The 25535-nt window shown below is 50.1% G+C and overlaps 2 protein-coding genes across 2 annotated transcripts in view; both read left to right on the forward strand.

Annotated features, from left to right (window-relative positions):
• Positions 1-21606, forward strand: part of NLRP1 (NLR family pyrin domain containing 1) — a gene marked incomplete at both ends in the record, with an annotated part of 165897 nt that extends 144291 nt beyond the window's left edge. Inside the window, 15 exon segments of the mRNA XM_081219839.1 lie at positions 3605-3834; positions 3837-3993; positions 5453-5623; positions 8728-8898; positions 9476-9563; positions 9567-9646; positions 11418-11507; positions 13847-13935; positions 14482-14644; positions 15929-16143; positions 18857-18978; positions 18981-19121; positions 19651-19776; positions 20843-21011; positions 21404-21606. Of these exon segments, the coding sequence (XP_081075965.1) occupies positions 3605-3834; positions 3837-3993; positions 5453-5623; positions 8728-8898; positions 9476-9563; positions 9567-9646; positions 11418-11507; positions 13847-13935; positions 14482-14644; positions 15929-16143; positions 18857-18978; positions 18981-19121; positions 19651-19776; positions 20843-21011; positions 21404-21606 (2215 nt within the window).
• A 121-nt stretch (positions 21607-21727) lies between these two features.
• On the forward strand, positions 21728-23346 carry LOC308607643 (uncharacterized protein). Its single transcript, XM_081219804.1, has 2 exons — positions 21728-22713; positions 22792-23346. The coding sequence occupies exon 1, from the start codon at positions 21783-21785 to the stop codon at positions 22146-22148; it is 366 nt and encodes a 121-aa protein (XP_081075930.1). The 5' UTR covers positions 21728-21782; the 3' UTR covers positions 22149-22713; positions 22792-23346.
• The last annotated feature ends 2189 nt before the right edge of the window (positions 23347-25535 follow it).

The following is a 25535-nucleotide window of genomic DNA, read 5'->3' on the forward strand; positions in this document are numbered from 1 at the left end:
GGGCCCGTGAGCCATGGCCTCTGAGCCTGCGCGTCCGGAGCCTGTGCTCCGGAACGGGAGAGGCCACAACAGTGAGAGGCCCGCGTACCGCAAGAAACCCCTCCCCCCCAAAAAAAACTTCCCGGAGGACAAACCAAAGAGGCACTATGGCCAGTTGCTAGGTGAAGAGCTTGAAAGAGAAAAATAAGTGAGTTCCCAAGAAAAGCACATTTCTGAACCAAAATTTTTAAATATGTATTCCCTTCGATCCAGAAATTTCTTTTCTAGCAATCTATCCCTTAGAGGTACTCACATGGGTGCACAAAAACATACATGTGTACAAAGCAAAATGCAAATGAAAACGAGCTAAATTTCCATCACATTGGACTGATTAAATCAATTATTCCAAACCAACTACGAAACAGAAAAAGAATGACAGATCCATATGTCCTAACATGGAAGGAACTGCAAAATAGTTTAAGAGAAAAAGAATCAACTTGCAAACAAATTATGTCCTATATATGTAGTTTGTAGAGAAGTGTATCTTCACTCATGTCAAGATGCTAACGCTGGTTACCCCTGGGGAGTAGATGGGATGATGGGGAAAGTTACAGGGACATTTTTACTTTTTAACTCTACATATTTCCACACTTTGTTTTTGTAATCCTAATACTTTAACTTAAAGAAAAAGGGGGAAATGTCATTTTTGAAGTTACAGGTAATTAGATATCAGTATTATATCAATGTTAAATTTCCTGAATTTGATCATCATACTATGGTTATATAAGAAAATGTCCTTTGCTTATTCTTAGCAGATACTTGCTGAAGTCGTCTGAGGTAAAAGGCTATGACATCTGCAACTTATTCATAAATAATCAGTTAAAAATAATTTAAAAATAAAATAATAGTAAGTGTACAGAGAGAGTTAGAAAGCCAATATGGCATAAAGTTAATCATTAGGGGAATCTAGCTAAAGGTTATAGAGGATTTCACTGTACTACTCTTGCAATTTTTCTGTAAGTTTGAAATGTTTTCAAAGTAAAAAGTGTCCCTAGAAAGTTATGCATGGTTTCTTCCTTCTGGGGTGGAGACTTTGATGTGCCTTGCCTGGGTTCTATGAGGATCCCATTGTGGATTCTTCTACACGTGTAAGACAGGCACGAATCATCACCCTTGGCTGAGCCTTAAATACAGTTAAGTCAAATGAGGTTACTCAGAGTGAGAGAGTGTGTTCTTTGTAAATGATGTAAGTAGACTGTGTCCTTTGAAGAACTATGCCTGCAGGTTGCCTTAGAGAAGTGGGTTGGATTATTTTCCTAAATCTAAATCTGTAATAAGAATAGTTTGTACTTATAGAGTATTGTTGGATCTTTGAAGATGGCAATGGGGGTGTACAGTAAGTGCCCCACATACGAATGAGTTCAGTTCCAAGAGCGTGTTTGTACGTCCAATTTGTTTGTGAGCGTGTTTGTAAGTCCAACAAAGTTAGCCTAGGTTTCCAAATAACACAATCGGCTATATAATACTGTACTGTAATAGGTTTATAATACTTCTCACACAAATAATACCTAAAAAACAAACACAAAAAATAAAGAAAACATTTTTAATCTTACAGTACAGTACCTTGAAAAGGACAGTAGTACAGTACGACAGCTGGCATTACAGGGGCTGGCGTCGAGTGAACAGGCAAGAAGAGTTACTGACTGGAGGAGGGAAAGGAGGTGGGAGATGGTAGAGCTGCAGGATCGTCAGCAATGGAGATGGAGGGCAAGCTGCACAACCACTTGTAGAGGATGCACGCACGTGACAGTGTACGCCAGACACGTGAACTAATTTACGTGACTGGACATTCGAATGCACGTTCAATCTTTGAAAGTTCGCAACTTGAAGGTTCGTATGTAGGGGACTTACTGTATGTATTCTTGTCAAAGTTCATGGGAAATTAAAAGCAGACCATGGTAGGATGGACACCAAGTCCTGATATTTTCTTCACATTGAGGGAAAGATTAGAAGAAGGAGGGTCAGGAGGGAAACTTGATGGACTAGATTATATTTTTTAACAAATGATTTTAGTGATTGGTGTTCAGTGCACAGTTTTATCTAAGCCTGTAATACTCAGACTTTGGGGAAATGAATTGTCAGACTGTTGGGATGGCCTTATTGGACCAACCACACATCTGAAGGGAAGAGGATTTCCATATCAATCATCCTGGAAGGAGGTTAATCCTGGGGCCTGTGTTGGGAGGGGAGTGGACTTAGGGAGGGAGGGGGGAATTTGCTCTCTTTCTGTGGGTCTGAAGCCAGATTGACCTGGTATGGAGGTAACTGGAGAATTTGAGTGTGGAGAAGAGTCTGCCAGTGTCAGATGGAGACCAGCCGGAGCTACAAAGTCTGCCAGCTGGGAAAGGGGCACCAAAGGCAGCCCTAACCTGCAGGTTCTGGGAACAATATCAGCAGCTGTCACTGTAAGTGACCCACTGCTGAAGTTACTTTCCTTTATCCTGATCCTTCAGGAGAGTCTTGCTCAATGTCATATCTTCCAATCTTGGTCTTGGCTGTGCCAGGGAGAATTGGGGAGGGCCTGTCCCACATTTCAAGAGAGGCCAGGAAAAGAGCAGGGCCCCCAGAATTGGTGGATCAGAGAAGACACCTGGGCCCAGCATCTCAGGGGAACAGAGACAGCATCTCAGACCACAGAAGCAACACAGGGTAGTAAGACGGGAGGTCAGGAAGGAAACTGAGGGCCAATTTCACAATCCCCGTGGGGCAACGCCTGGAACACTCTCAGACATAGCTGGGAGCTAGGAAATTTTAGGGAGGCCAATTTCCAGAAGTTATCTGGGTTTGGGTTCAAGTCATAATAATTTGAATATAAAAAAGAAACATCGGGCTTCCCTGGTGGCACAGTGGTTGAGAGTCCACCTGCTTATGCAGGGGACACGGGTTCGTGCCCTGGTCCCGGAGGATCCCACATGCCGCGGAGCGGCTGGGCCCGTGAGCCGTGGCCGCTGAGCCTGCGCGTCCGGAGCCTGTGGTCCGCAACTGGAGAGGCCACGGCAGTGAGAGGCCCGCGTACCGCAAAAAAAAAAAAAAAAAGAAAGAAAGAAAAAAAAAGAAACATCACTTTACTCTAGTGGGCTGTAAGACATATCATTACCCTCACATGTTAAGTTTTAATAGAAACGAGCATTATTTTAATAAAGTGGGGTTTTTAACGTGCTCCTAAAAGGCCCTGAAGCATCAGGAAGGAGCAAAGACCCAAAGCAGCAGAAACAGATAACTGAAAATTCAGACCTCAGAGGGAGAGCACCTCTGGGTCCTCTGTTAACCAAACAGGACAGTGTCTCAATGCACAGAAGGTATTTGAGTGCCATCTAATGGCCAGAGTGAGCAGCTGCTTAGAAAGATAAAGAGGAAATATCAATAGATAAGCATTGCATACATGCAGTTTTTTTTTTTTTTTTTTTTGCGGAATGCGGGCCTCTCACTGCTGTGGCCTCTCCCCTGGCGGAGCACAGGCTCCGGACGCGCAAGCTCAGCGGCCATGGCTCACGGGCCCAGCCGCTCCGCGGCACGTGGGATCTTCCCGGACCGGGACACGAACCCGTGTTCCCTGCATCGGCAGGCGGACTCTCAACCACTGCGCCACCAGGGAAGCCCTATCTGGCCTTTTGAGTGAGCAGGAGACGAGAGAGATGGAGAATGTTTTCCACTGCAAGCTGTCTCGGGAGAGAAAATGGGAATTGCTGTGGCGGGCTGAATTGGAAGTCCAGCGTGAGTGTTCCACCCTGCAGCCATACTCTCTGCAGTTGCTTCACTGTTTGTACGAGATTCAAGACGAGGAGTTCCTGACACAGCGATGCCCCTTTTCCAGGGAACGAGGATGTGCGTCCAAACCGGCATGGAGCTCCTCGGGTTCACTCTCTGCGCTAGATTCTGCTGCCAGGTGAAGAGGCTTCAGCTGATTGAGGGCGGACAGCAGGCACAAGCATGGAGGTCCCCCGGTGCGGTGCTGTGAGTACTCCCACCCTCTCTTCTCTCCGGCTCCTCTGTTGGTTCCTCTGTCTTGGGCACTGGGGGCACTCTAAGCTTGGTCCCAGGGGTTAAAGGGTCAAGGTCACCAGTGAAGTCTGACTGCCAGAACTGACCACCATTCCCTGTCTGCCTAAGATCCTCCGCTGCAGCGTCCATCCAGGTGACGCGCCCTGCCTGCTTCTGGGTGGGCCTGCTGCGGCCTTGCCTTGTCCTGCTGCCCCTCATCCTGCCTCTGCGATGGCCACTGTATTCTCCACCTCCCATGCTGACCTGAGTTCCCCTCCACACAGCCCACCCGCCTTTCTTTCTCTCTCGACATGATTCTGTCCAAGCAACTACTCGCTCAGCTGCTTCAGGCACTCCCTTTGATGACTGTTGACAATGACATTGGCCCCGAGATCTCCTCCATCACCTCGGAATGTGTGTGTCTCAGAGGCAGTCTCCATTTTTCCCTGCAAAACTGACTTGCTTGTTTGTGTCGATAATGCACTTTGGCCCCAGGCACTTAGCCTGAACTCCACCACCTGCGTGTGACGGCGTAGCTTTCTCTAACCACCCTCCAACCCCAGCAAGATCGTTAACTTCCCCATCCAGGTTCCCCCACCTCAGCTGCAGTATTGATCAGTTAGTACTTTCATGATTTATTCCATGAATATTTATTAGGCACTGATTGAACGCCAGGTCCTACAGGTCACAGATTAACAAGCACATTCCCTGCCTTCCAAGAGCTCAAAATTTGGAGTCAAAGACATACGTCCAACCAATAGAGTGTGATGCCCACAGGAACAGAGGACAAGGCATGATAGTGGCAGGAGGAAAGGAGTAATCACACACAAGTGGACCAGAAAGGAAAGAGTCAGAGGAAGAAATGTTGGATTTGGGCTTTTGATTTTCAGACTTTTAAGGGTTTTTGCTTTCTCACAGCAAAACCCATGTTCATTGTAGAAAAATAAGGAGATGTAGATAAGCAAAAGATGGAAATTAATATCAACCAGAATGCCATCACACAGCAACAGCCATCATTAATCACTGAAGTATATCTTCTAGTCTTTTTTTCTATGCACATTTTTATGGTGAAACTGAGCCACACTGTACATTTTATTTTATAGTCAGATGGCCCTCTCCCCCACCACCCTGGGCTGGGTGCCCGTCCTCTTTGTGGCTCGTCCATCTACAGCACTTGCCATACTATTCTGAAGTGTTCATTTTGTGTGTCTGCTTCTGCCTCAGTCTGGAAGTTCCTGGAGGGCAGAGGGAGCTGTTTTCCATCTTTTTTTTATCTGCAGTGCTCAGGGACAGTCAGGGAGACCGGTCAGCCCTGGGGACAGCACTGCCCACTGTGGCCTGGCACTCAGAGAGGCAGACCCCCACTGTGCTGTGTACCTCGGACCCCACACACACAGGTCATGTCTCTCCTGTCCCTCTCTCCTTCCCTCAGGTTGAGCTGGGTCCCGGTCACAGAGGCCTGCTGGCAGGTTCTCTTCTCTGTTCTCCAGGTCACTGGAAGCCTGAAGGAGCTGGACTTGGGTGGAAACTTCTTGAGCCACTCTGCCGTACAGAGTCTTTGTGAGGCCCTGAGATGCCCTAGGTGCCACCTAGAGACCCTGTGGTGAGTCTGGCCTGGGCTCTGTTCTGAAACAGGGATGGACAGGAGATCTAAGATGGAGGCTCAGTCCAGGATGGGGGATTTAGTCCTTGTATTCAACAAACATTCATTGAGCCCCTTTCTGGCCATCCACGGTGCCAGGTGCCAGGACTACTGTGATAAACAAACACAAACAGGATTCTTTTATCACAGAGCTTGCAAAAGACTGACATTAATCAAGGAACCACACTAACAAATGTGTAATTACAGGGCCAGATAAGGGCCTCCAGTGGAAAATTTCCTTAAGGAAAGTGTGCTTGAAGGAGATCTAAAGAATTAGCAGATTGACCTAAGGAAAGCAGGAGGGAAGAAAGTTCCAGGCAGAAGGAACAGCATGTACAAAGGCCCTGTGGCAGGAAGGAAGATGGGAAGTCAAGGAATTGAAAGCAGGCCAGTGTGGCTAGAGGGTAGAGAGCAAAGGGGCAAGATGAGGCTACAGAGATCAACAGAGCCAGACCATGCAAGATGTCATGGACCCTGTTGGAATTGGGAGTCCTATTACAATGGGATTTTTAAGCAGAAGTTTAACCAGATCAGTACATTTTCAACATAGAAACAGACTGCAATCTGAAAAATAGATTGAAGGAGAGCAAAAAAGTAGAGGTTGAGAAACCATTTGTAGGAAAATTTCAGTAGTTCCTGTAAAGATGGTGAGAGCTTGGACTAAGGAAAATTACAATCGTTTCTGTAAGAGATGATGACAGCTTGGACTATGGTGTTGGTCATGGAGGTGGAAAGAAGTGAATGGATTCCACAGATCTATAAAAGTAAAAGCAACCAAACTCAGTAATGGGTTGGATTTATGGAGAAAGGGAGATGGAGACATCAAGGATGATCGTAGGCTTCTGGGCAGAGGAACTCATGGGACAGTGGCACCTTCCCTAAGACGGGAAATACTGGAAGAGGAGCAGTGGGGTGTCACGAGTCTGATTTTATGCATATTTATTTAAAGTTCCTTTAAGGTATCCAAGTGGAGCTATCAAGCAGGTATCAAGTAAAGCTCTATACAAAAATAAGACTGCCCCATAAAACAAATCTTGAAAAATTTAAAAGGATTGATATCATACAAATTATATTCTCTGAACATAGTGGAATGAAGTTAGAAATCAACAACAGGGAATTCCCTGGTGGTCCAGTGGTTAGGACTCGGCACTTTCACTGCCACAGCCTGTGTTCAATCCCTGGTCAGGGAAATAAGATCCTGCAAGCCACTCGGCTAGGCCAAAAAAAAAAAAAAAAAAAAAAATCAACACAGAAGGAAATTTGGGAAATTCACAAATACCCAAAAATAAACAACATACTCCTAAATAAACAATGGGTCAAAGAATAAACCGCAAGGGAAACTAGAAAATACTCTGAGATGAATAAAATAAAAAACACAACAGACAAAAATTTATTTGATGAGGCTGAAGCAGTGCTTTTTAGAGGGAAATTTATAGCTATCAAGCTATATATTGATATATCAAGTTATATATAGCTTTATCAATATAGCTATATTTTTTAAAAAGGTGATATCTTGTGCTTTTAAAACTACAATGAGAAATCACCTTACACCTGTTAAAATGGCTATTATCAAAAAGGCAAGAAATAGCAAGTGCTGGAGAGGGTGTGGAGAGAAGGGAACCCCCATACACTGTTGGTGGGAATGTAAATTGCAGCCACTATGGAAAATGGAATGGAGATTTCTCAAAAAATTAAGAATAGTACTATCACGTGACCCAGCTATTCCACTTCTGGGTATTTACCTGAAGAATATTTTACTTGGGTTGGGCGTCTCAGTGAACTCCTACTCATCATTCAAGGCACTCCTCATACATCTTCACCTCCTTCCCTTGTCGAAATTAATCACTCATTTCCTCTGCCTTCACCTGCACCTGACTTGCCCCTTTGGGCATTATTTCATTCATTCACCCACCACCTACTTATTCGGCGCCTACTATGTGCCAGACACTGCTGTAGGCACTTGGGTAGAGCTAGTAATGAAAATGGGCAAAACTCCTTCCTCAGGGAGTCTACATTATGGAGGGGGTGGGGACAAAAATTCAAAAGAATAAGTAAAGTATGTTGTATATGATAAGAGCTATAGAGAAAAGTAAAGCAAAAAGGAGTAGAAGGTTGGGGCTGGGTGTGCAATTTTATTTTATTTTACTTATTTATTTTTAACAGTGACTGGTTTGGGTTTTTTTTTTTTTTAATTTATTTATTTTTGGCTGCACTGGGTCTTCGTTGCTGCACGCAGGCTTTCTCTAGTTGTGGCTAGCGGGGGCTACTCTTCGTTGCGGTGCACAGGCTTCTCATTGCAGTGGCTTCTCCTGTTGCAGAGCACAGGCTCTAGGCACTTGGGCTTCAGTAGTTGTGGCACGCGGGCTCAGTAGCTGTGGCTCGCGGGCTCTAGAGCACAGGCTCAGTAGTTGTGGCACACAGGCTTAGTTGCTCTGCGGCATGTGGGATCTTCCCGGACCAGGGATCGAACCCGTGTCCCCTGCACTGGCAGGTGGATTCCTAACCACTGAGCCACCAGGGAAGTCCCTGGGTGTGCAGTTTTAAATAGGGAGGGTGGTGAGGCAAGATTCCACCACGGTGACTTTCGAGCAAAGACCTGAAGCAGGTGAGGGAACAAGCCATGAGATACCAGGTACAAAGCTTGTTCCAGGCAGAAGAAACAGCAGGTGCAAAGAACTTGAGGTGGGACCATGCCTGGAGTGTTTAAGGAACAGCGAGGCCCATGAAGATGCAGCTAAAAGTGATGTGAGATGTGGACAGAGATGACAAGGAGCCAGATCTCCAGTGTCTCACAGGCAGGGACCAGGACCTTGAATTTACCTCTGATGACCTGGGAAAACACGGGAGGATTTTGATCAAAAGAGATCTGAAAACTGACTGTTATTTGTTTCTACGTCTATCCCCCAGTGCCTGTGCATTTCTGGGGGCCTGGGGGCTGGGGGGTCTTACTGACCTCCGCCCGGCCCACAGGGCTGACCCCGAGTAGACACTCAACAGGTGCTTGTGGGTGCTTGTGGAATCAACAGGTAACTAAACTCAAGGCCACGGGCGTGTGTCTCCCATAGGTTGGCCGGCTGCGGCCTCACAGCTGAAGGCTGCAAGGACCTTGCCTCTGGGCTGAGCGCCAGCCAAACCCTAGTGGAGCTAGAATTGAGCTTCAACATGCTCCTGGACACTGGAGCTGAGCACCTTTGCCAGGGCCTGAGACAGCCAGGCTGCAAGCTGTGGCGACTGTTGTAATTGCTCCTCGTTGGCACCACTTTGTGGGGTGGGCACGGGGAGGTAGAGGGAGCTGCCCTACCACCATGGGACAGAGAGAAGGTGGAGGTTCACAGGGGCCATGAGAGCTTCCCGCTGAAGCCCTCACAATCCTCCTCGACTTTTGTTCTTATATCAGAAGCTCGCTCTCCTTTCATCCTGTATTGTAGATGCCCTTAATGTTGAAACCCACCAAAGCATCCTATGTCAGGTAACTCTGGGCAATTGGCAGGGCTGATGCAGCTAAGAATGAGATCCAGGCATACCAGGGGAACACTGGGTAAATTAATCATATAAGGTTGATAGGGTGAGTGGGCAGGATTCCCGGGAATCACACAGGAGTGAAAAAGGGAGTTCGCCTGTATCCTGAGCGGCTCCTTGGCTGCAAGAGGAAAATTTAAATCTCCCAGGTTCCTGCAAGCCCATCAGGTCTTTATCTCCCTTTAACGTCACCCCAGAACCCCCAAAGGGCCATGGGTACTAGAAAGGGAAACCAGACCCCAGGTACCCCGAGGAAAGGGCCTGACTGAGGGCCCATATGTGTCTCCCCTGCAGGCTGGTCAGCTGCGGCCTCACGTCCGGCTGCTGCCAGGACCTGGCCTCCGTGCTCGGGTCCAGCCCCAGCCTGACCGAGCTAGACCTGTAGCAGAACAACCTGGATGACCTCGGCATGAGGCTGCTCTGTGAAGGGCTCAGACAGCCTACCTGCCAACTCACACTCCTGTGGTGAGGCCCTGTGGGTCCCTTCCGGTCAGAGGGCAGGGAATGGGGGTGAGGGTAGCAAGGGATGCAAGTGCTGTGGAATGGGACAGGGGAAGGGAAAGGGAAAGATAAATGCATGGCCAGCCTGGGTTCCTTGCCAGCTCTGCCACTTACTTAGGCCGTGTGACTCGGGCGGCTCTTCATCTGAGACTTGATTTCTTTATGTGTCTGATGGGACTGTCATGTCCACTTCATAGACTATAATGGAACAAGATACACATAAACGCTAGGACAGGGCTCAGACAGAAACGGGCTCAGAGCACCGGAGACCTGCATGGCTGAAGAGCAGCGAGCGCCCAGCCCTCATTTCCACCCTGCAGGCCCCGAGGATGATGCTCTGCTCTGAGCACCACTCCCCACGCTGCCTCCCAGCCACTTCCTCTCTCCTTCACCTCCCGACAAGCCCACTGGCTGTTCCCGGCTGAACCCTTCCCTGCAGCTCCCGGCTGAGGCCCTGTCACACACTCAGAGACCTGACAGGCTCCAGACCCTCCACGTCCCACCCCCTCTGGTCCTACCCTCGAGCTCTAGTGGGCCTTCAGAGGGGTCTGCAGAGCCTGGGCCCTGGCCGTCCTCAGCCAGGCCTCCCTCGTGGGCTCTCAGGCTGAAGGAGTCGTCAGGGCAAGAGAGCAGGGGAAACAGTCTGCAGGTCTCCCAAAGTTGATTCCAGCCGTACACACCAGGGGAGTACCAGGCCATTCCCCACCAAGGATTTCTGGCTCCATGAGGCAAGCCTCTCCAGACCTTGGCCTTTGCGGGCAGAGCTGGATTCATGGCCCAGCTCACCGGTTACTGGTCTGGGTTGCCTCAGAGCAGCCCACTCTCGGTCGTCCTGCGAAGGTTTCTGCTTCCTTCCTCTCAGAGCCCCAGGACCGACTGGGGGGGGATAACCATCTACATGGGGGGCTCCATCCCCTCCCTAGGGGACACTAGCTCTGATAGCAGCAATGAGTGAAGTGTGCAGCGCCCTTTACAGTGTGCAGGGTCTTTACCCCTGCCTTGTCCATGGGCTCACAACAGGCAGACCAGGTCCACCTGTGTTAGAGGTGAGGCCACGGAGGCCCAGCGAGGGCAACAGCTGTCCCTGATCTGATGGAAAACCCGGAACACAAGGCCTATGAGAATGGAAACCGGGCACTCTCTTCCCAGCAAAACTTCTAGCCTCTGGGCAGGAAACCCCAGGACCTATCCCTGGGTGGTCATTTTGAGGCCATGGAGAATAAGTGTTCTGTGGTGGATGCTGTGAGGCGCTACCCAGATGCCCTCCGGGAATGAAGATGTAACCCCGAGTCACTGGGAATGCTACTGGCAGCAGCTACCGGGATGGCCTCTGCCAGCAAGGGCCACCTCACCCAAGGTCACGTCCCCTTCCTGGTGTGGCCTGCATCCAATGCCTGACTGGCGTTGGGATATAAAGACCCAGCCCCTCCTCCCAATTTGGGAGAGCTTTGAGGGGTCATCGTGACTTCAGAGCCCCCGGTAGAGCCGGCTGAGGTCTCCACTGAGACTGCATCGCAGTCCAAGTTCTCCACCTGCCCAGACCTGCTTCCCTCCTTCCCTCGTCCTGGTGTTGACCCAGTGCGCCTCACTTTACTCTCCATCTCAGAGCCTGATTCCCAGGGAACCCAATCTGTGACAGGTTCCAGTAGGAGGTGGCAGATTCCACAACTGTGAGCCCCGAGGACCTCGGGATCGCATGGGGGTCCCGGCCGAACCAGGCTTCCTTTGCGCTTAGGCTGGATCAGACCCAGCTGAGCGAGGAGGTGACAGAGGTGCTGAGGGTCCTGAAAGAGGAGAAGCCGCAGCTGCTCATCTCCAGGATACGGTAAGGTGGGGACACCCAGAACTCCCACCTGCTGATCGAGGCCCAGCTGAGTCCTGGAGGCTGGTCCAGAGCCAAGAGATGGGGAAAGAAATGTGGGGTGGAGGCAGAGACAGCAGAGCTGGGAAGAAGCCAACAAAGTACAGCAGCCAGAGTGAGGTTTGGTTGTTTGTTTAGTGCAAATAGAGTCATGCAACTCTTCTGCTTAAACCATTCCGTGAGATGAAAAACATGAACAAATGGAAGAAAGCGAATGGGTGCGTGGGTGAGATTTGGAACATGGAAAGCAATGACCACCAGGGGGAGACAAAGACAAAGAGAGAGGGCCTTGGCGGGGAAATACCACCCCCATGCCCCCCCATACACTTACACACATATACACACACTCCGGGCTTGAGGGGTAAGCCCCAGGGACGGGAGAGTCCCTCTTCCTCCCCGGGGAACCTGCTGCAGCTCCGTGCTTTCCCAGTTTGGTCCATCTCGGCCCGTGACTGCAAAGGTCATCTGTCCCCAGGTTCTTGGGCGCCAGGCCTCGCTGAAAATGGAAAGGAAGGGGCTCCTAGGCTTAGGAGAAGGATCCATTCATCAGAGAACAACATTCCCTGCAGCCCCACAATGTGTTAGGCACACAGCAGTGAACAAAGACCCAACTGCAGGGGCTCAGCCCAGCAGGGAGAGAGACAGGGGCAAGTTATCCCCCCGCCTGTAGAATTACACTCGGGCTCCTGTGAGCACATTGATGGGCCTACTGGACTCTATCCAAAGCAGCTGAGCTGAGCTCTGAACGCTGGGAGGGGTTAGCTGGGCCGAGAAGGGGTCAATTCCTGGCAGAGGTCTTTGTGCCGAGCAAGAGCCTGCTGCCCGATGTGCACAGAAGCCAAGACTAGGACGCCAGCTTTTGAGAAAAGAAAGAGTTTTATTGCTAGGTCAGCCAGCAAGGACACAGGAGGTGAGGCTCTCAAATCTGTCTTCAGGGTGACATTTAAAGGGTTAGAGAAATTTCACACTTGGAAGCTGACTGGCTAGAATCGAATCAGCCATACAAGCTACTCGCGCTGCTGAAGCCAGATTTTCCTTTTTTGAAGGACTTCTTACTCCATAAAGGGCTCCTGTGGCAACATTTCTATTCTTTGAGTTCCATAGACTGAAGATTCTTGGTTCTGGGGTCATCCTGGCGACATGGGTTCCCGTCTTGCACATGTGCAGTGCTGTCTCTGTAAAATAACTCTAAGTTATCTAACTGGATTAATCAATCAACATATTTAAGGAGGCAAAACCAGTTTCAGCTGGTCCACGTTTTACTTGCTGTTTCAGTAGAGGCACTGAGCTTAGCTTCTTTGAGGAATAGGAGGCTAGGGACCTGGAGCAGGGCTACTCAAAGTGTGGTCCGCAGACCAGCAGCATCAGCATTACCTGGGCGCTCGGTAGAAATTTCCCCACTCCACACCTGCTGAGTCAGAATCTCTGGGGTGAATCTGTATTCTAACCAGCCTCCAGGTGATTTTTTTTTTTTTTTTTTTTTCGGCACGCGGGCCTCTCACTGTTGTGGCCTCTCCCATTGCGCAGCACAGGCTCCGGACGCGCAGGCTCAGCGGCCATGGCTCACGGGCCCAGCCGCTCTGCGGCATGTGGGATCTTCCCGGACCGGGGCACGAACCCGCGTCCCCTGCATCGGCAGGCGGACTCTCAACCACTGCGCCACCAGGGAAGCCCTCCAGGTGATTTTTAACACCAGCTTTAGAACCACTGGTCTAGAGGTAAGTGAGCAGTTGGAGTGGCACAGGTGGGGCTGGGGGCGGGGGCCGGGGGCACAGGACCTAACACCTTTGGGGCCATGTTAAGAACTTTTTATCTTACCCCCCAAAGCAATAGACATTTCAGGGCTTTAGCAGTGAAGTGCTGCCAGATTCACACTTTCAGATCAGCTGCTGAGTGAAAAATGGACCAGAGAGAGTCAAGAGCAAAAGCAAGGAACCCTTTAGGATGATGCAGTGGTTTGAGCCACAGATGCCAGGGCCTGGGACCAGGGTGGAGGCCATGGAGGTGGAGAGAATAGAAAAGAAAATAGAGAATAGAAAAGAGCTGTTTTGGAGGTGGTGTCAAGGTAATTAATTAAAGTGATCAATCAGCTCTCAGAGTGGCCGAGGGAGAAGTCAGGACGATACCCCAGTTCTGGCATAAACAGCTGGGTGGATGCGGGCCATTTGTGGAGATAGGGACTATGGGAGAAGCCCAATGGGGACCATGAGTTTAAATTCAGATGAGTTGAATTCAAGTGGGGATGTCATGTAGACAGCCCCCAGCATCCTCCCAAGATCTCAGGGAGAATGAATTCTGTCTAGGAAGCCAAGTCTGACGATCCCTAATGAGGGCCCAGATGGAGGAGGGACGAGTGATATGTCCTCATTCAAGCGGCAGAGACAAGAATCAGGTACTTTGAAGGGGCCAGGCTGGGAGCATCGTGATGTGGGGTTGCAGGAGGGTGGTGGCAGCTGTGAAAGGTCACTCCCTCCAACCCCCTGCCTCTGGAGTGGGACAGGGCAGGATACCCACCTAGGAGAGACTGCGAGATCTTCTACTTCCAGAACCTTGCAGGATTTCTGCTTCCCTCTCTCCCAGCCATGGGGGCTGGGGCTGCCCCTCTCCTGAACATCTATAGCATGTCTCAGACTCTGAACCGGAGCCCAGTCTTCCAAGGTCCGCTCTGGGCTTCGGAGGCCTGGGAATCACCTCTCCATCCCTGCCCATCCATCTTTTGAGCCATGCTCCTCTTACAAGCTGCCCACCCAGGGCATGCTGGGAAGAGCGACACTTCTGGGAAGTGGGAAAGGGGAGGGAGGAGGGTGGGGGCCAGCTGGGCCTCCTCAGATAGCAGGCAGACCAGTCTTGGGAGTGGGCCCTCCATGGTCTAGCCCCAGGGGGCCGGGGGCGGCCAGGCAGGAGAATCTAAAGCTGGCCACTGCCCTGTCTGTTCCAGAGGGAAGCTCCCCTCAAGTAGCACAGGTGGAACCCTTCTGTCTGTCGTCTCCTGCCCCTCTGGGGGACCGACACACAGAGTCTCTGGGGACCGAGGATGACTTCTGGGGTCCCACAGGGCCTGTGGCTACCGACGTAGTTGACAAAGAGAGGAGCCTGTACCGGTGAGTGAGGGGGCTCTGCCTGTCCCCATCCCCATCCTGGGTCCCCACAGGGAGTCTGATCCCCACTCTTGGCCCGTTGGGTCCCCCCCAGGCCCCTGCCAAGCCACCATGCAGGGACAGGGCTGAGATACTGGGTTGGTGCTTTTATTATGGAAAAAGAGGTTTTGCTACAAACATTTTTTAAGTAGACACAAAAGTAGAGTCCAGGGAACTTCCATGTACCCATTAACCAGCTTCAACAACCATTTTTGCCAAATTTGTTTCAACTATTCACTTGCCCCCCCCCCTTTTTGTTGTTACAGTATTTTAAATCCAAGGCATCGGGTGATTTTATCCTTAAATATTTTGTGATACATTTCAAAAAGTACAAATAAAGACCTTTTCTTCCATAACCACAATGCCATTTTCACATCTCACAAAATTTACAATAAGCCTTTTGTATCATCTAATACCCAATCCATATTCACATGTGCTCAACTGTCTAAAGTGTGTCTTTGCAGATGATTTGTTCTAAGCACGATTCAAAGCCGACTCATTGTATTTGACTTATGTCTCAAATCTCATCTAAATCTCTTTTCATCTATATGCTCCTGTTACATTAATATCTACTGTGTGCTAAGTTCCATGCTAGTAACTGGGGGCCCTGAGATGAATAAGACAGCCCTGCCTTCCAGGGTTTACAGTCGTAAGTAATAAATTATAAGCTTTGTCATGATCTCTCACATAACACATTGCCGTTCACCATCACAGACATTATCACAGCTGAGAGAGACTATCACTCCCAACTTAACATCTACAGAAGCTGACATCTACCATTTACCAGATGGGGAACCTTGGGAAAGTCACTTAAGAACACTGTAAAGTGTTGTTTTCAGCTCCAAGGGTTTATCATTAATATTACCATGAAGATTGTTATTAATTATTGGCCAATAACCCTTTAAAAACAAGAACACTTTCCTATTTCATTATCATCATCATCATTACAGAAACAGCCAACCACCCCTAGGCATGTATTAAGCTATCCAGCTGCATTAGGTCACTGATTACTCATGACTGTACCCTAGTTACAGATGGGGAAACTGAGGTTAGGGGGGTTCAGTATCATGCTCAGGGATCCACAGTCAGAGAGCAGAGAAGTCAGTATTCAAACCCAAATCCATTTGACTTCAACGTCTGGGCTTAGAGCCACTCTACAGGATCCGTAGTGCCTGGCACAGGATCTGGTCGATGCTCAGTGAATTTGTATGGAGTAATTCAGTGTCCACTTCTCCCCATTTTTCCCAGAGTTCACTTCCCCGTGGCCGGCTTCTGCCACTGGCCCAACACTGGTCTCCGCTTTGTGGTGAGAGGGCCAGTGACCATTGAAATTGAATTCTGTGCCTGGGACCAGTTCCTGAACAGGACATTCCCACAGCACAGCTGGATGGTTGCAGGGCCTCTGTATGACATCAAGGCTGAGCCAGGAGCCGTGTACCTCCCTCACTTTGTGGCCCTCCAAGGTAAGCAAGAGGGAGGTGCGGAAGCAAGGTGCTGGTGGTAAGAGCGGGCCTGAATGGGGCTTTGGATGGTAATGTCCTGAGGGAGGAGCTTGTGGCTTCCTTAGGGAGCCTGAGAGAGGGTTGCAGAAATGGAGACAGCTTTTCTCTCATTCCACGGTGCTCTGGGCATATCTTTCTGAAGCACTTTTGACCCCAGGCTCATAATTATTTTTGCCTGAATTACTTGAAAGTTTCCCTAAATAGAAAATACAATAAAAACTAGCATTTATTAAGTTTTCTTTACATAGATTGGAAACATTATATACTCAGTTGAGATTTTCAAAAAGATTTTTCAAAGATAGGACTATTTATAAAGTAAGGCTAAGTGAACTAATTAAGGCTAAGTGAACTAATTGAGGCTAAGTGAACTAACAAGGAATGTTGGGGTCCCTGGAGACTAATGACAAATGGGAAGCCATTGCTTCTCCTACAGGCAGGGAGAAGAAGCAGTGTCACCAGACTCCATTTGCAAGATGGAGCCATGAAAGAGGGGCTTTCCAGAAGGAGATGTAGTCATAAAGGGTAATGTGGTTACCTCTCTCACCTCCAAGGACTTCCCACAGAGAAAGTTCCAAGAAATATAAGCTCACAGTCAAAAATTACAAACAGTCAACAAGGCACCATAAATGAGAACCAGCAGAAACATAGGTACCAGAACTGGTCCCATTAAATAAATAAATAAATAAAATTTTAAAAAATATTTTTTAATAAAATAAGAATGGGTCCCAGGACTTCCCTGGTGGTGCAGTGGTTAAGAATCCGCCTGCCAGTGCAGGGGACACAGATTCGATATCTGGTCCAGGAAGATCCCGCATGCTGCGGAGCAGGTAAGCCCATGCACCACAGCTACAGAGCCTGCGCTCTAGAGCCCGCGAGCCACAACTACTGAGCCCGCATGCCACAACTACTGAAGCCCACGCACCTACAGCCCGTGCTCCACAACAAGAGAAGCCACCGCAATGAGAAGCCCGCGCACCACAAGGAAGAATAGCCCCGCTCGCCGCAACTAGAGAAAGCCTGCACAGCAACAAAGACCCAACGCAGTCAAAAATAAATAAAATAAAATAAAACAATGTGTAAATAAATAAATAAAAAAGAATTGGTCCCATAAAGACTTCAGACATTTTGTGTTATCAGAAACAGAACACAAAATACGTATGTTTCATTTGCTTAAAGAAATAGTCTAGGGGAAAAAGCAATAAACCATTAAAAATGATAAATCAAATTTGGTAACAAGCTAATTAAAGAAAACAGGAAAACATAAAGAAAAAAAAAGATTAAGTGACAGGGAGGATACCATGAGAAGGCCTAACATACATCTAATCAGAATTCTAGAAGGATATGGTAGAGAGAATGGAGAAGATGAAATAGTCAAAGAGAGAACTGCCAAGATATGTCTAGGATTGCTAAAAGATGTGGCTTCTCAGAATGAGAAATCCAAAAAATCCACGGGCTATGACAGAAACATGAAAAGGTGTTGCTTCAAAGAAAAACTAGTGGAAAATGGAAAGATGGTAATTATAGTTGTATTTGGTGAATTCTTCAGCATTTTTTCATATGGTATACACCACTGTGGTATTATTTTCACACACACAAAAAGCAGTTAATACTCTCTGCATGGCCCCTTCTGGGATTAACATCAGTCAGCAATGTTCTGATTGGTGCCCGTGCAGCCTAAGGGCCTTGTCTGTTTTGCTGGATGTCTCTCTGCTGCCCAGAAACCACTGCATTGCAGCAGTTGCCAAGCAACTCAGGGATGGAGCTAGGACTCCTGACCTCTAGGCCTGTGTCTCTTCCACTACCAACCTTCATCCCTCAAACTCTCTCTTCATCTCAGGCTCATCAATGTCCATGCCTGGTCAGATGTCTTGGCTGCAAATCAACTCTGGCTGATTTAGGCAGAAAAGGAATATATAGGAAGATTCTTGAGTAGCTTGTAGACTTAACAAAAGATTAGGCAACAAGTCTTTAAAAAAAAAAATGGGGGGCCTCCCTGGTGGCGCAGTGGTTGAGAGTCCGCCTGCCGATGCAGGGGATACGGGTTCGTGCCCCGGTCTGGGGGGATCCCATATGCCGCGGAGCGGCTGGGCCCGTGAGCCGTGGCCGCTGGGCCTGCGCATCCGGAGCCTGTGCTCCGCAACGGGAGAGGCCACAACAGTGAGAGGCCCGCATACCACAAAAAGAAAAAAAAAAAAAAAAAAAAAAATGGCAGTGACCAAAGGATGCTAGAAACCAAGAACATAGCCAAGGTTACACCAAGAAAAATAGGAAGAGACCTGTGCTGCAGGCACAAGGGTATATACTACCCTTGGCCTCTCCATTTCCTCACTGCCCCTTCCTCCTCCTTGACCTCCACCTGCCTGGAGTCAAACCTGTCAGCATCACTCAATGGCCCTCACAGTTACAAAATCCATACCAGCCAGGTAACCATGGGGTCAATAGCTTTCCCAGCTCCAGGGCCAGGGACTGGGCCTCTGTATGGGTTTGGCTAAAGGGAGTTTCTGCAGTGCTCCCACCCTAGAGACAGTATTGCCCAAAGTCCCCGCATGATGGCTTCCCTGGCTGGGTCCCCCAGGAAGGCCACTGGGCCTGCACCTGGGGACATCACTCCCCCAGCCAAGCCAGACTCAGTGAGGGCACTAAGTCCTTGCCTCTTGAATGCTTTCTTTGACAGGGAACTACGTGGACATTTCCCTGTTCCAAGTGGCCCACTTCAAAGAAGAGGGGATGCTCTTGGAGAAGCCAGCCAGGGTGGCGCCATATTACACCGTCCTGGAAAACCCCAGCTTCTTGCCCATATGGGAGTTCTACTGAGGGTGGTCCACGCTCATCTGCGCTTCATTCCCATCACTTCCACCGTGTGGCTCTACCATCACCTCCATCCTGAAGAAGTCACCTTCCGCCTCTACCTGATCCCCAGTGACTGCTCCATTCAGAAGGTGGCAGTAAGAGCCAGAAAGGTCGGGCCAGGGTGGGCTGACAGCAAACAGGAAATGTCACCAGAGAGTCCCCTAGATGGGTCAACTGGGAATAAGGATGGGACTCTTATAAGCAGGAGCCTTGAAGTGGATGAATAATCCTGCCCCTGCTCAGCCATGGTCTGGTCTGGATCCCTAAGGTCTCCTCCAGCTGGCTTTGCTGCTCCATCACTCATCTCTGGACAAGCCTCTTCCCAGGAGTCAAAAGATGAGCAGTCTCCATGCTTAGAACTGTCTCCTTTCCCCCATTCCCAAGTCTTCTCCAGCAATGCCCTGATTCCCACCCTGAGTATCGCAGAGGCCAAGCATGGGGCTCTCTGTGTAGCAATGCATGGGGGGTGAGGGGTCAGCAGGGGTGGTATAGGCCCCTCCACCAACACAAACACATGGAAGCCCCATCTCACTTTGTTCAGACCAGATTCCATAGGGTGGGACCTCTGGGACGCCAGACATACCTCCTCCCTTGATCCTTGTTCTGTACACTCCTCAGGCCATAGATGATGAAGAAAAGAAGTTCCACTTGGTGCGAATACACAAGCCACCCCCGCTGACCCCGCTCTCCATGGGCTCCCGCTACGTTGTGTCTGGTTCGGAGAAGCTGGAAATAATGCCGGAGGTGAGCCGCCCAGATGTTTGGCCCTCACCAGGGTCAGAGGTACTGCTTGGGGATACCTGTGGGCAGGTCTCAGAGCTTTCCCAGGGACGGGGTGAACTGGGGTTGGGCAGACATGGAGTGGGATGTAGGGTGAACAGGAATGCTTCTAAGATTGGGAGAAAGGGAGTTAGTTGGCGGGGGTCATATTCAGGATGGGGACAACATTGGGAAGGGTCGGGCTACAGGGTGTTAAGGATCTCCAGTCAAAACCACCATGAGCTTCCCTGGTGGCGCAGTGGTTGAGAGTCCGCCTGCCGATGCAGGGGACACGGGTTCGTGCCCCAGTCTGGGAAGATCCCACATGCCACAGAGCGGGTGGGCCTGTGAGCCATGGCTGCTGAGCCTGCGCGTCCGGAGCCTGTGCTCCGCAACGGGAGAGGCCACAGCAGTGAGAGGCCCGTGTAACGCAAAAAACAAAAAAAAACAAAAAAAAAAACCCACCATGAACACACCTGTAGCTGAAGACACTGGGGTTTAGGACTCGTTGCAGTGGGAGAACACACACCCTGGGGAACCACGGGGCCTCTCAGTACAAAGGTAGGAAGAACCTATTATAGGATCTGGGCCTTGGTTGGGTAATTTGGGGGAAGGTCTAAGGAAATGAAGGTTTGCTCTAGATTGGGTGTTATCAGAAAACAGGGGCAATGCTATGACTGGGAACCTCAGCAAATCTTATCTCTAGGCAGGGCAGACCCAACAAGGATAAAGCTGTAACTGCTTAAATAGCAGGCACTCATTTAGCAGGGAGGGCGGAGACGGAGGAATAAGAATCTGGGTTAGAATGTGTGAACGCTACCTTTAAGGATGAGTCCTGACTCATTCATGGGGTACCCAGCTGTGCTTATCCTTCTGAGGATTTGTGGAATATTTAAAGAGCAGTGTCTAAAGGTGGCAATTACTTTCAGTACAGGAGATGGTCAGAGGGTTCCTACGGGGTTGAGCAGGGCCAAGAAGGTGCCAGGTGGAGAAAGACCTTATTCTCAGGATGAATCGTGGCTTCTCACAGGGAGATTCTTTCTCTCTGCAGGAACTAGAGCTCTGCTATCGGAGCCCCAGAGAATCCCAGCTGTTCTCTGAGTTCTGCGTTGGCCATTTGAGGTCAAGGATCAGGTTGCAAATGAGAAACAAGAAAGATGGGACTGTGGTATGGGAAGCCTTGGTGGAACCAGGTAAAGTCAAGTCCAGGGAGCACAAAGGTAGGAGAGAGAAAGTCAATCAAAGTGTATGTGTATGTGTGGGGGCCAGTTTGTATTATCACAGTTTGCTGATGAAAAGAAATAGCCCAGGGCTTCCCTGGTGGCGCAGTGGTTGAGAGTCCGCCTGCCGATGCAGGGGACGCGGGTTCCTGACCCGGTCCGGGAAGATCCCACATGCCACGGAGCGGCTGGGCCCGTGAGTCATGGCCGCTGAGCCTGCGCGTCCGGAGCCTGTGCTCCGCAAGGGGAGAGGCCACAGCAGTGAGAGGCCCGCGTACCGCAAAAAAAAAGACCCCACAATATTTCTTTTAAAAGGAGAAAATACTCCTCGGGGAAGCCCCGCGCGGAGCTGGGATCCTGGCCGTCTGCACTTCCGCTTCTTTGGCCCCAAGTCCCTTTTCACGCCCCTGGGTCCCAGCTCGCACCCCCTCCTTCCTGCGCCCCGCGTCAGGTTGCCATGGCAACGGGGCAGGTTGCACACGGACTCCTGAGGCGCCAGCCCTGGAGCGTCCTGGAGATTGAACCTGGACAGCCAACCTCTGCAACAGGCGGGGGCGCTGAAGCGGGAGCCAGGAGCAAGAGGCGCCTCGACTGAGACAAACGCTGCGCAGACCCTGCAGAGCCCCCGCCCCCTCCCCGGCTCCGCCCCACGCCGCCCCCTCCCCGGTAGCAGAAATACAGCCGCAGCCCCGCCGCCGCCCACTGCGCCTCGACTCTGCCCGGACCCGATCACCCGGAACAGACAGACACGCCTCGCCGCGCCTCTCGCCAATGGCTGACCAACTCTTTCAGCGCAAACCCTGGGACCACGAGCAGCTTCGCGCGGACCCCGACTCTGACTCCGAAGGCCTGTTTGACAAACCTCCTCCAGAAGAGACCCCGGCTGTCCGCCGGCCCAAGTCGGCGTGGGCCGCGGGCAGGAAGGCCGGTCGGCGCACTGGTGGGAAGGCGCAGGGGGCCCGCCCTGGGCAGCCGCCCAAGGCCGCGGCGCGCCCCCAGCCCCAGGAGGAGGCGCCTCCACTGCACGAGGGCTGCTATCTCGACCATTTCCCGCACCTCTCCATCTTTATCTACGCGGCCATCGCCTTCTCCATCACCTCCTGCATCTTTACCTATATCCATTTACAGCTTGCCTGATTTGCTGGGGATGGGCTCAGGGCTGAGGGGGGAGGGAAGGGGAAAGAAGGGCTCGGCATCTTGTGTCTCGAGACGCGCCGCACCCCCTTCACCTAGCTTTCGATGCTTCTTTTCTTCTCTGCTTGTCACTACCTTTGTCTAACTGTTCATCAGTAGGAACGTCCAAAGCAGCTACTGCTAATGAAATAAGCACCTGGGGATTAGAGGCGGGAACAGACTCCAACGTTTAGAATCTCGCGGTGCGATTGAACCCCATTTATAATGAGAATAATGTCCTTGGACCCTACCGCTTTGTGAGGTGGGGGCACGCAGAGGAAAACCTGTTATTTTGTGTCTGGGGCGGGCACAGCGAGCCCAACCTTTTGTTCTTTAAGGGATGAGCCAGACCCGGCCCGCCGCCTTCCAGAGAGAGGGCCCCGCGGGGAGGGTCGGCGCCCTGGCCTGGGATAAGCCGAAGCTTTGTGATGCTGCACCGCCCCCGGAAGAGCCAGCAGTGTACCCCGCCCCCCGAGCTGGCGCAGAGCCCGGAGCGTGGGAACTGGCAGACCTGAGAGCGCAGGACACAGTGAGTTTGTCGGGGTAGCGCGCCACCTGCCCAGAAGCTTGAGCTCACCCAGACTGTGCGTTTCCCTCCCTGCCTTAGGGTTTGATGCCGCTACCGATGTCGGGCCGAGCTGAGACACAGCCGAAGGAGCTGTCCTGCCGGGAAGCCACAGTCTCGTCGTGTCCTGGACGGCTTGGGACCAACGTCTGCAGACCTCCAGAGACGCACGCCCATAGCTTGCACGCTGCGCGGGATGAGGCGCTGGGGTCCACAGGGGGCTGTCATTGCTGTCTTTGGGGACCTGGGGGGGGCTTCATCCTGGCCCAGAGCCCTTCCAGAGCTATGGGGCCTAAGATCAAGGGGGTGAGGGAGTCTCTCATTGATAAGAATTCGTGCTAGGAAACCATCCAACCCCTAGGGGTTTGTCATCTCATACCCAAAAGACCTAATACCAAAACCCACCTTGGCAGGGTATTTACCCACCTGCCATTCTGTTTACATATGAATGTTAAATGTCAGAACATAACGCTCTAATCCTGCATATACTTTACTTGGAAATGTCTGTAATTATGGTACCTCTGATGGAATAAATGCTCCTTTCCCAGTCTCCTTTATATTCTGTTCTTTATTAATTTCCAACTATGCAGTGGGCCCACCAGACTTCCTGGTCTGCTCCAAGTTTCATCCCATAATCTTCACAACATCCCTACTGTCCCTGCGAAAAAAATTTCATCCCATTATCCAGCATTCCAAGATACAGCATCTCTCTCCACTAAATAGCTATACAGACCTCTAAATGACATCTTCTCCATATCACGTCCTGACAGCATACCAGTGTCCAGTTCTACTGTCCCCTGATAGCAGGTCTGTCACTATCCCATTGTGGCATTATTCACTGCCCCTCAGTATTTAGTCTCCACTTGCCTCCATTATCAGGACACTTCTGCCCCTGGACAGTCCTCCCGCTGAGCTCTACAATTTGCCCCCTAATTCACCCAGCTTGTATCTTTATAAGCTCAGTGTTTGCTAATGTCAGGGCCTTGTTATTTCCCAGTTCTGTTTTCCCATAATCCCATATCACTACATGCCTTAATATCTTGCCCCTTTATTTCAGTGCCAAAAGCATGACATCCACCATTTCCCAACATCAGCCTGTGCTGTGCAGCCACAGTTGACTACAATATTTTTCCCCCAATAAAAGGCACTATTCCCCAAAATTAAGTCTCCAAGTTACCACAATATGTACCTCTCTCTGTTTTTCCAGTTTTCAATCTTGGATATTGGATCTTTACTGTCCTTTAATGACTAACCACTGAATCCCAATACATGGTCCAGTGCTCTCCAAACATTTGGTCCCATTGTTTCCCAGTCACACATCCCCTTTTTTCTTTACTTTTTTTTTTTGGCCACACCACAGGGCATGTGGGATCTTAGTTCCCCACCGCACCCCCTGCAGTGGAAGCTTGGAGTCTTAACCACTGGACCGCCAGGGAAGTCCCTCACACAACCCCTCTTGTCCCTCACACAGTCCTTCAGTGACTACTCAGGATATGATCTCCCAATATTTTGCCCTCAGTTAATCCCCTGATAGAACACCCCCCCCATTCCCAAAACCAAAGTTCCCTGTTCCTTGATATTTGACACATTGTTCCACAAATATCATGACCCTTTCTGTGCCACCAAATCTAGGCCTCCATTTTCTTCCCTAAATTCCAATATCTGGTTCCCATGATTATACCATTATTAGATCCTATTGCTCTACACTTTAAACATTGACTCCAATATTCTCCTAAATATCCAGCCCCATTAGATCCCTTTATTTCAGGGTTCACTGTATCGTTCCTCAAATACTTGATTACTGTCTCCCCAATATTGCGCTCCAGTCTTCCTTAACATTCACCTCGTCATTGCTACCCCTGATGTTAAGCTCACCCCAGCCCCAAAATCAATCTCTCTTCTCATACCCCCATATTCTCCCCTATTAGCCCTTACTTTTCCCCATAACTTGTTTTTGTTGTTGTTGTTTTTAGGATGGCTACAATTTTTTTTAATAATTTTTGTAAATTAATTAATTTATTTAATTTTTTTATGGGTGTGTTTGGTCTTCATTTCTGTGAGAGGGCTTTCTCTAGTTGTGGCAAGCGGGGGCCACTCTTCATCGCAGTGCGCGGGCCTCTCAATATCGCGGCCTCTCTTGTAGTGGAGCTCAGGCTCCAGACGCGCAGGCTCAGTAATTGTGGCTCACGGGCCTAGTTGCTCTGCGGCATGTGGGATCTTCCCAGACAAGGGCTCGAACCCGTGTCCCCTGCATTGGCAGCCAAATTCTCAACCACTGCGCCACCAGGGAAGCCCCCAATTTTTTTTTAAATTTATTTTTGGCTGCTTTGGATCTTCGTTGCTGCACGGGCTTTCTCTAGTTGTGGCGAGCAGGAGCCACCCTTCAGTGCAGTGTGCGGGCTTCTCATTGCAGTGGCTTCTCTTATTGTGGAGAAGGGGCTCTAGGTACGCAGGCTTCAGTAGTTGTGGCACACGGGCTCAGTAGTTGTGGCGCACGGGCTTAGTTGCTCCGCCACATGTGGGATCTCCCCAGACCAGGGCTCGAACCCGTGTCCCCTGCATTGGCAGGCGATTCTTAACCACTTCGCCACCAGGGAAGTTCCCTGCCCATCCTTCCCCCCAGCCCTCATACCTTGACATTCCTGAAATACCTGAAATTCTCCATATCTCCTTGAAATTCCTGATTTCATTGAACTCCAATGCTTGGCCCATATTTTCTAACTAAATTAAATTTTCACTACCCTCACACCATCCATGTGTCCCTTTAGCATCCCCATATGTCTGAC

The sequence above is a fragment of the Mesoplodon bidens genome, assembly GCF_964165515.1.
Source record: "Mesoplodon bidens genome assembly, chromosome: 19".
In the NCBI taxonomy this organism is placed as follows: Eukaryota; Metazoa; Chordata; class Mammalia; order Artiodactyla; family Ziphiidae; genus Mesoplodon; species Mesoplodon bidens.

Bases quoted from the DNA above. Each gene is read 5' to 3' on its own strand.
- LOC308607643 (XM_081219804.1), top strand. From the start codon at position 21,783: ATGGCTGACCAACTCTTTCAGCGCAAACCCTGGGACCACGAGCAGCTT.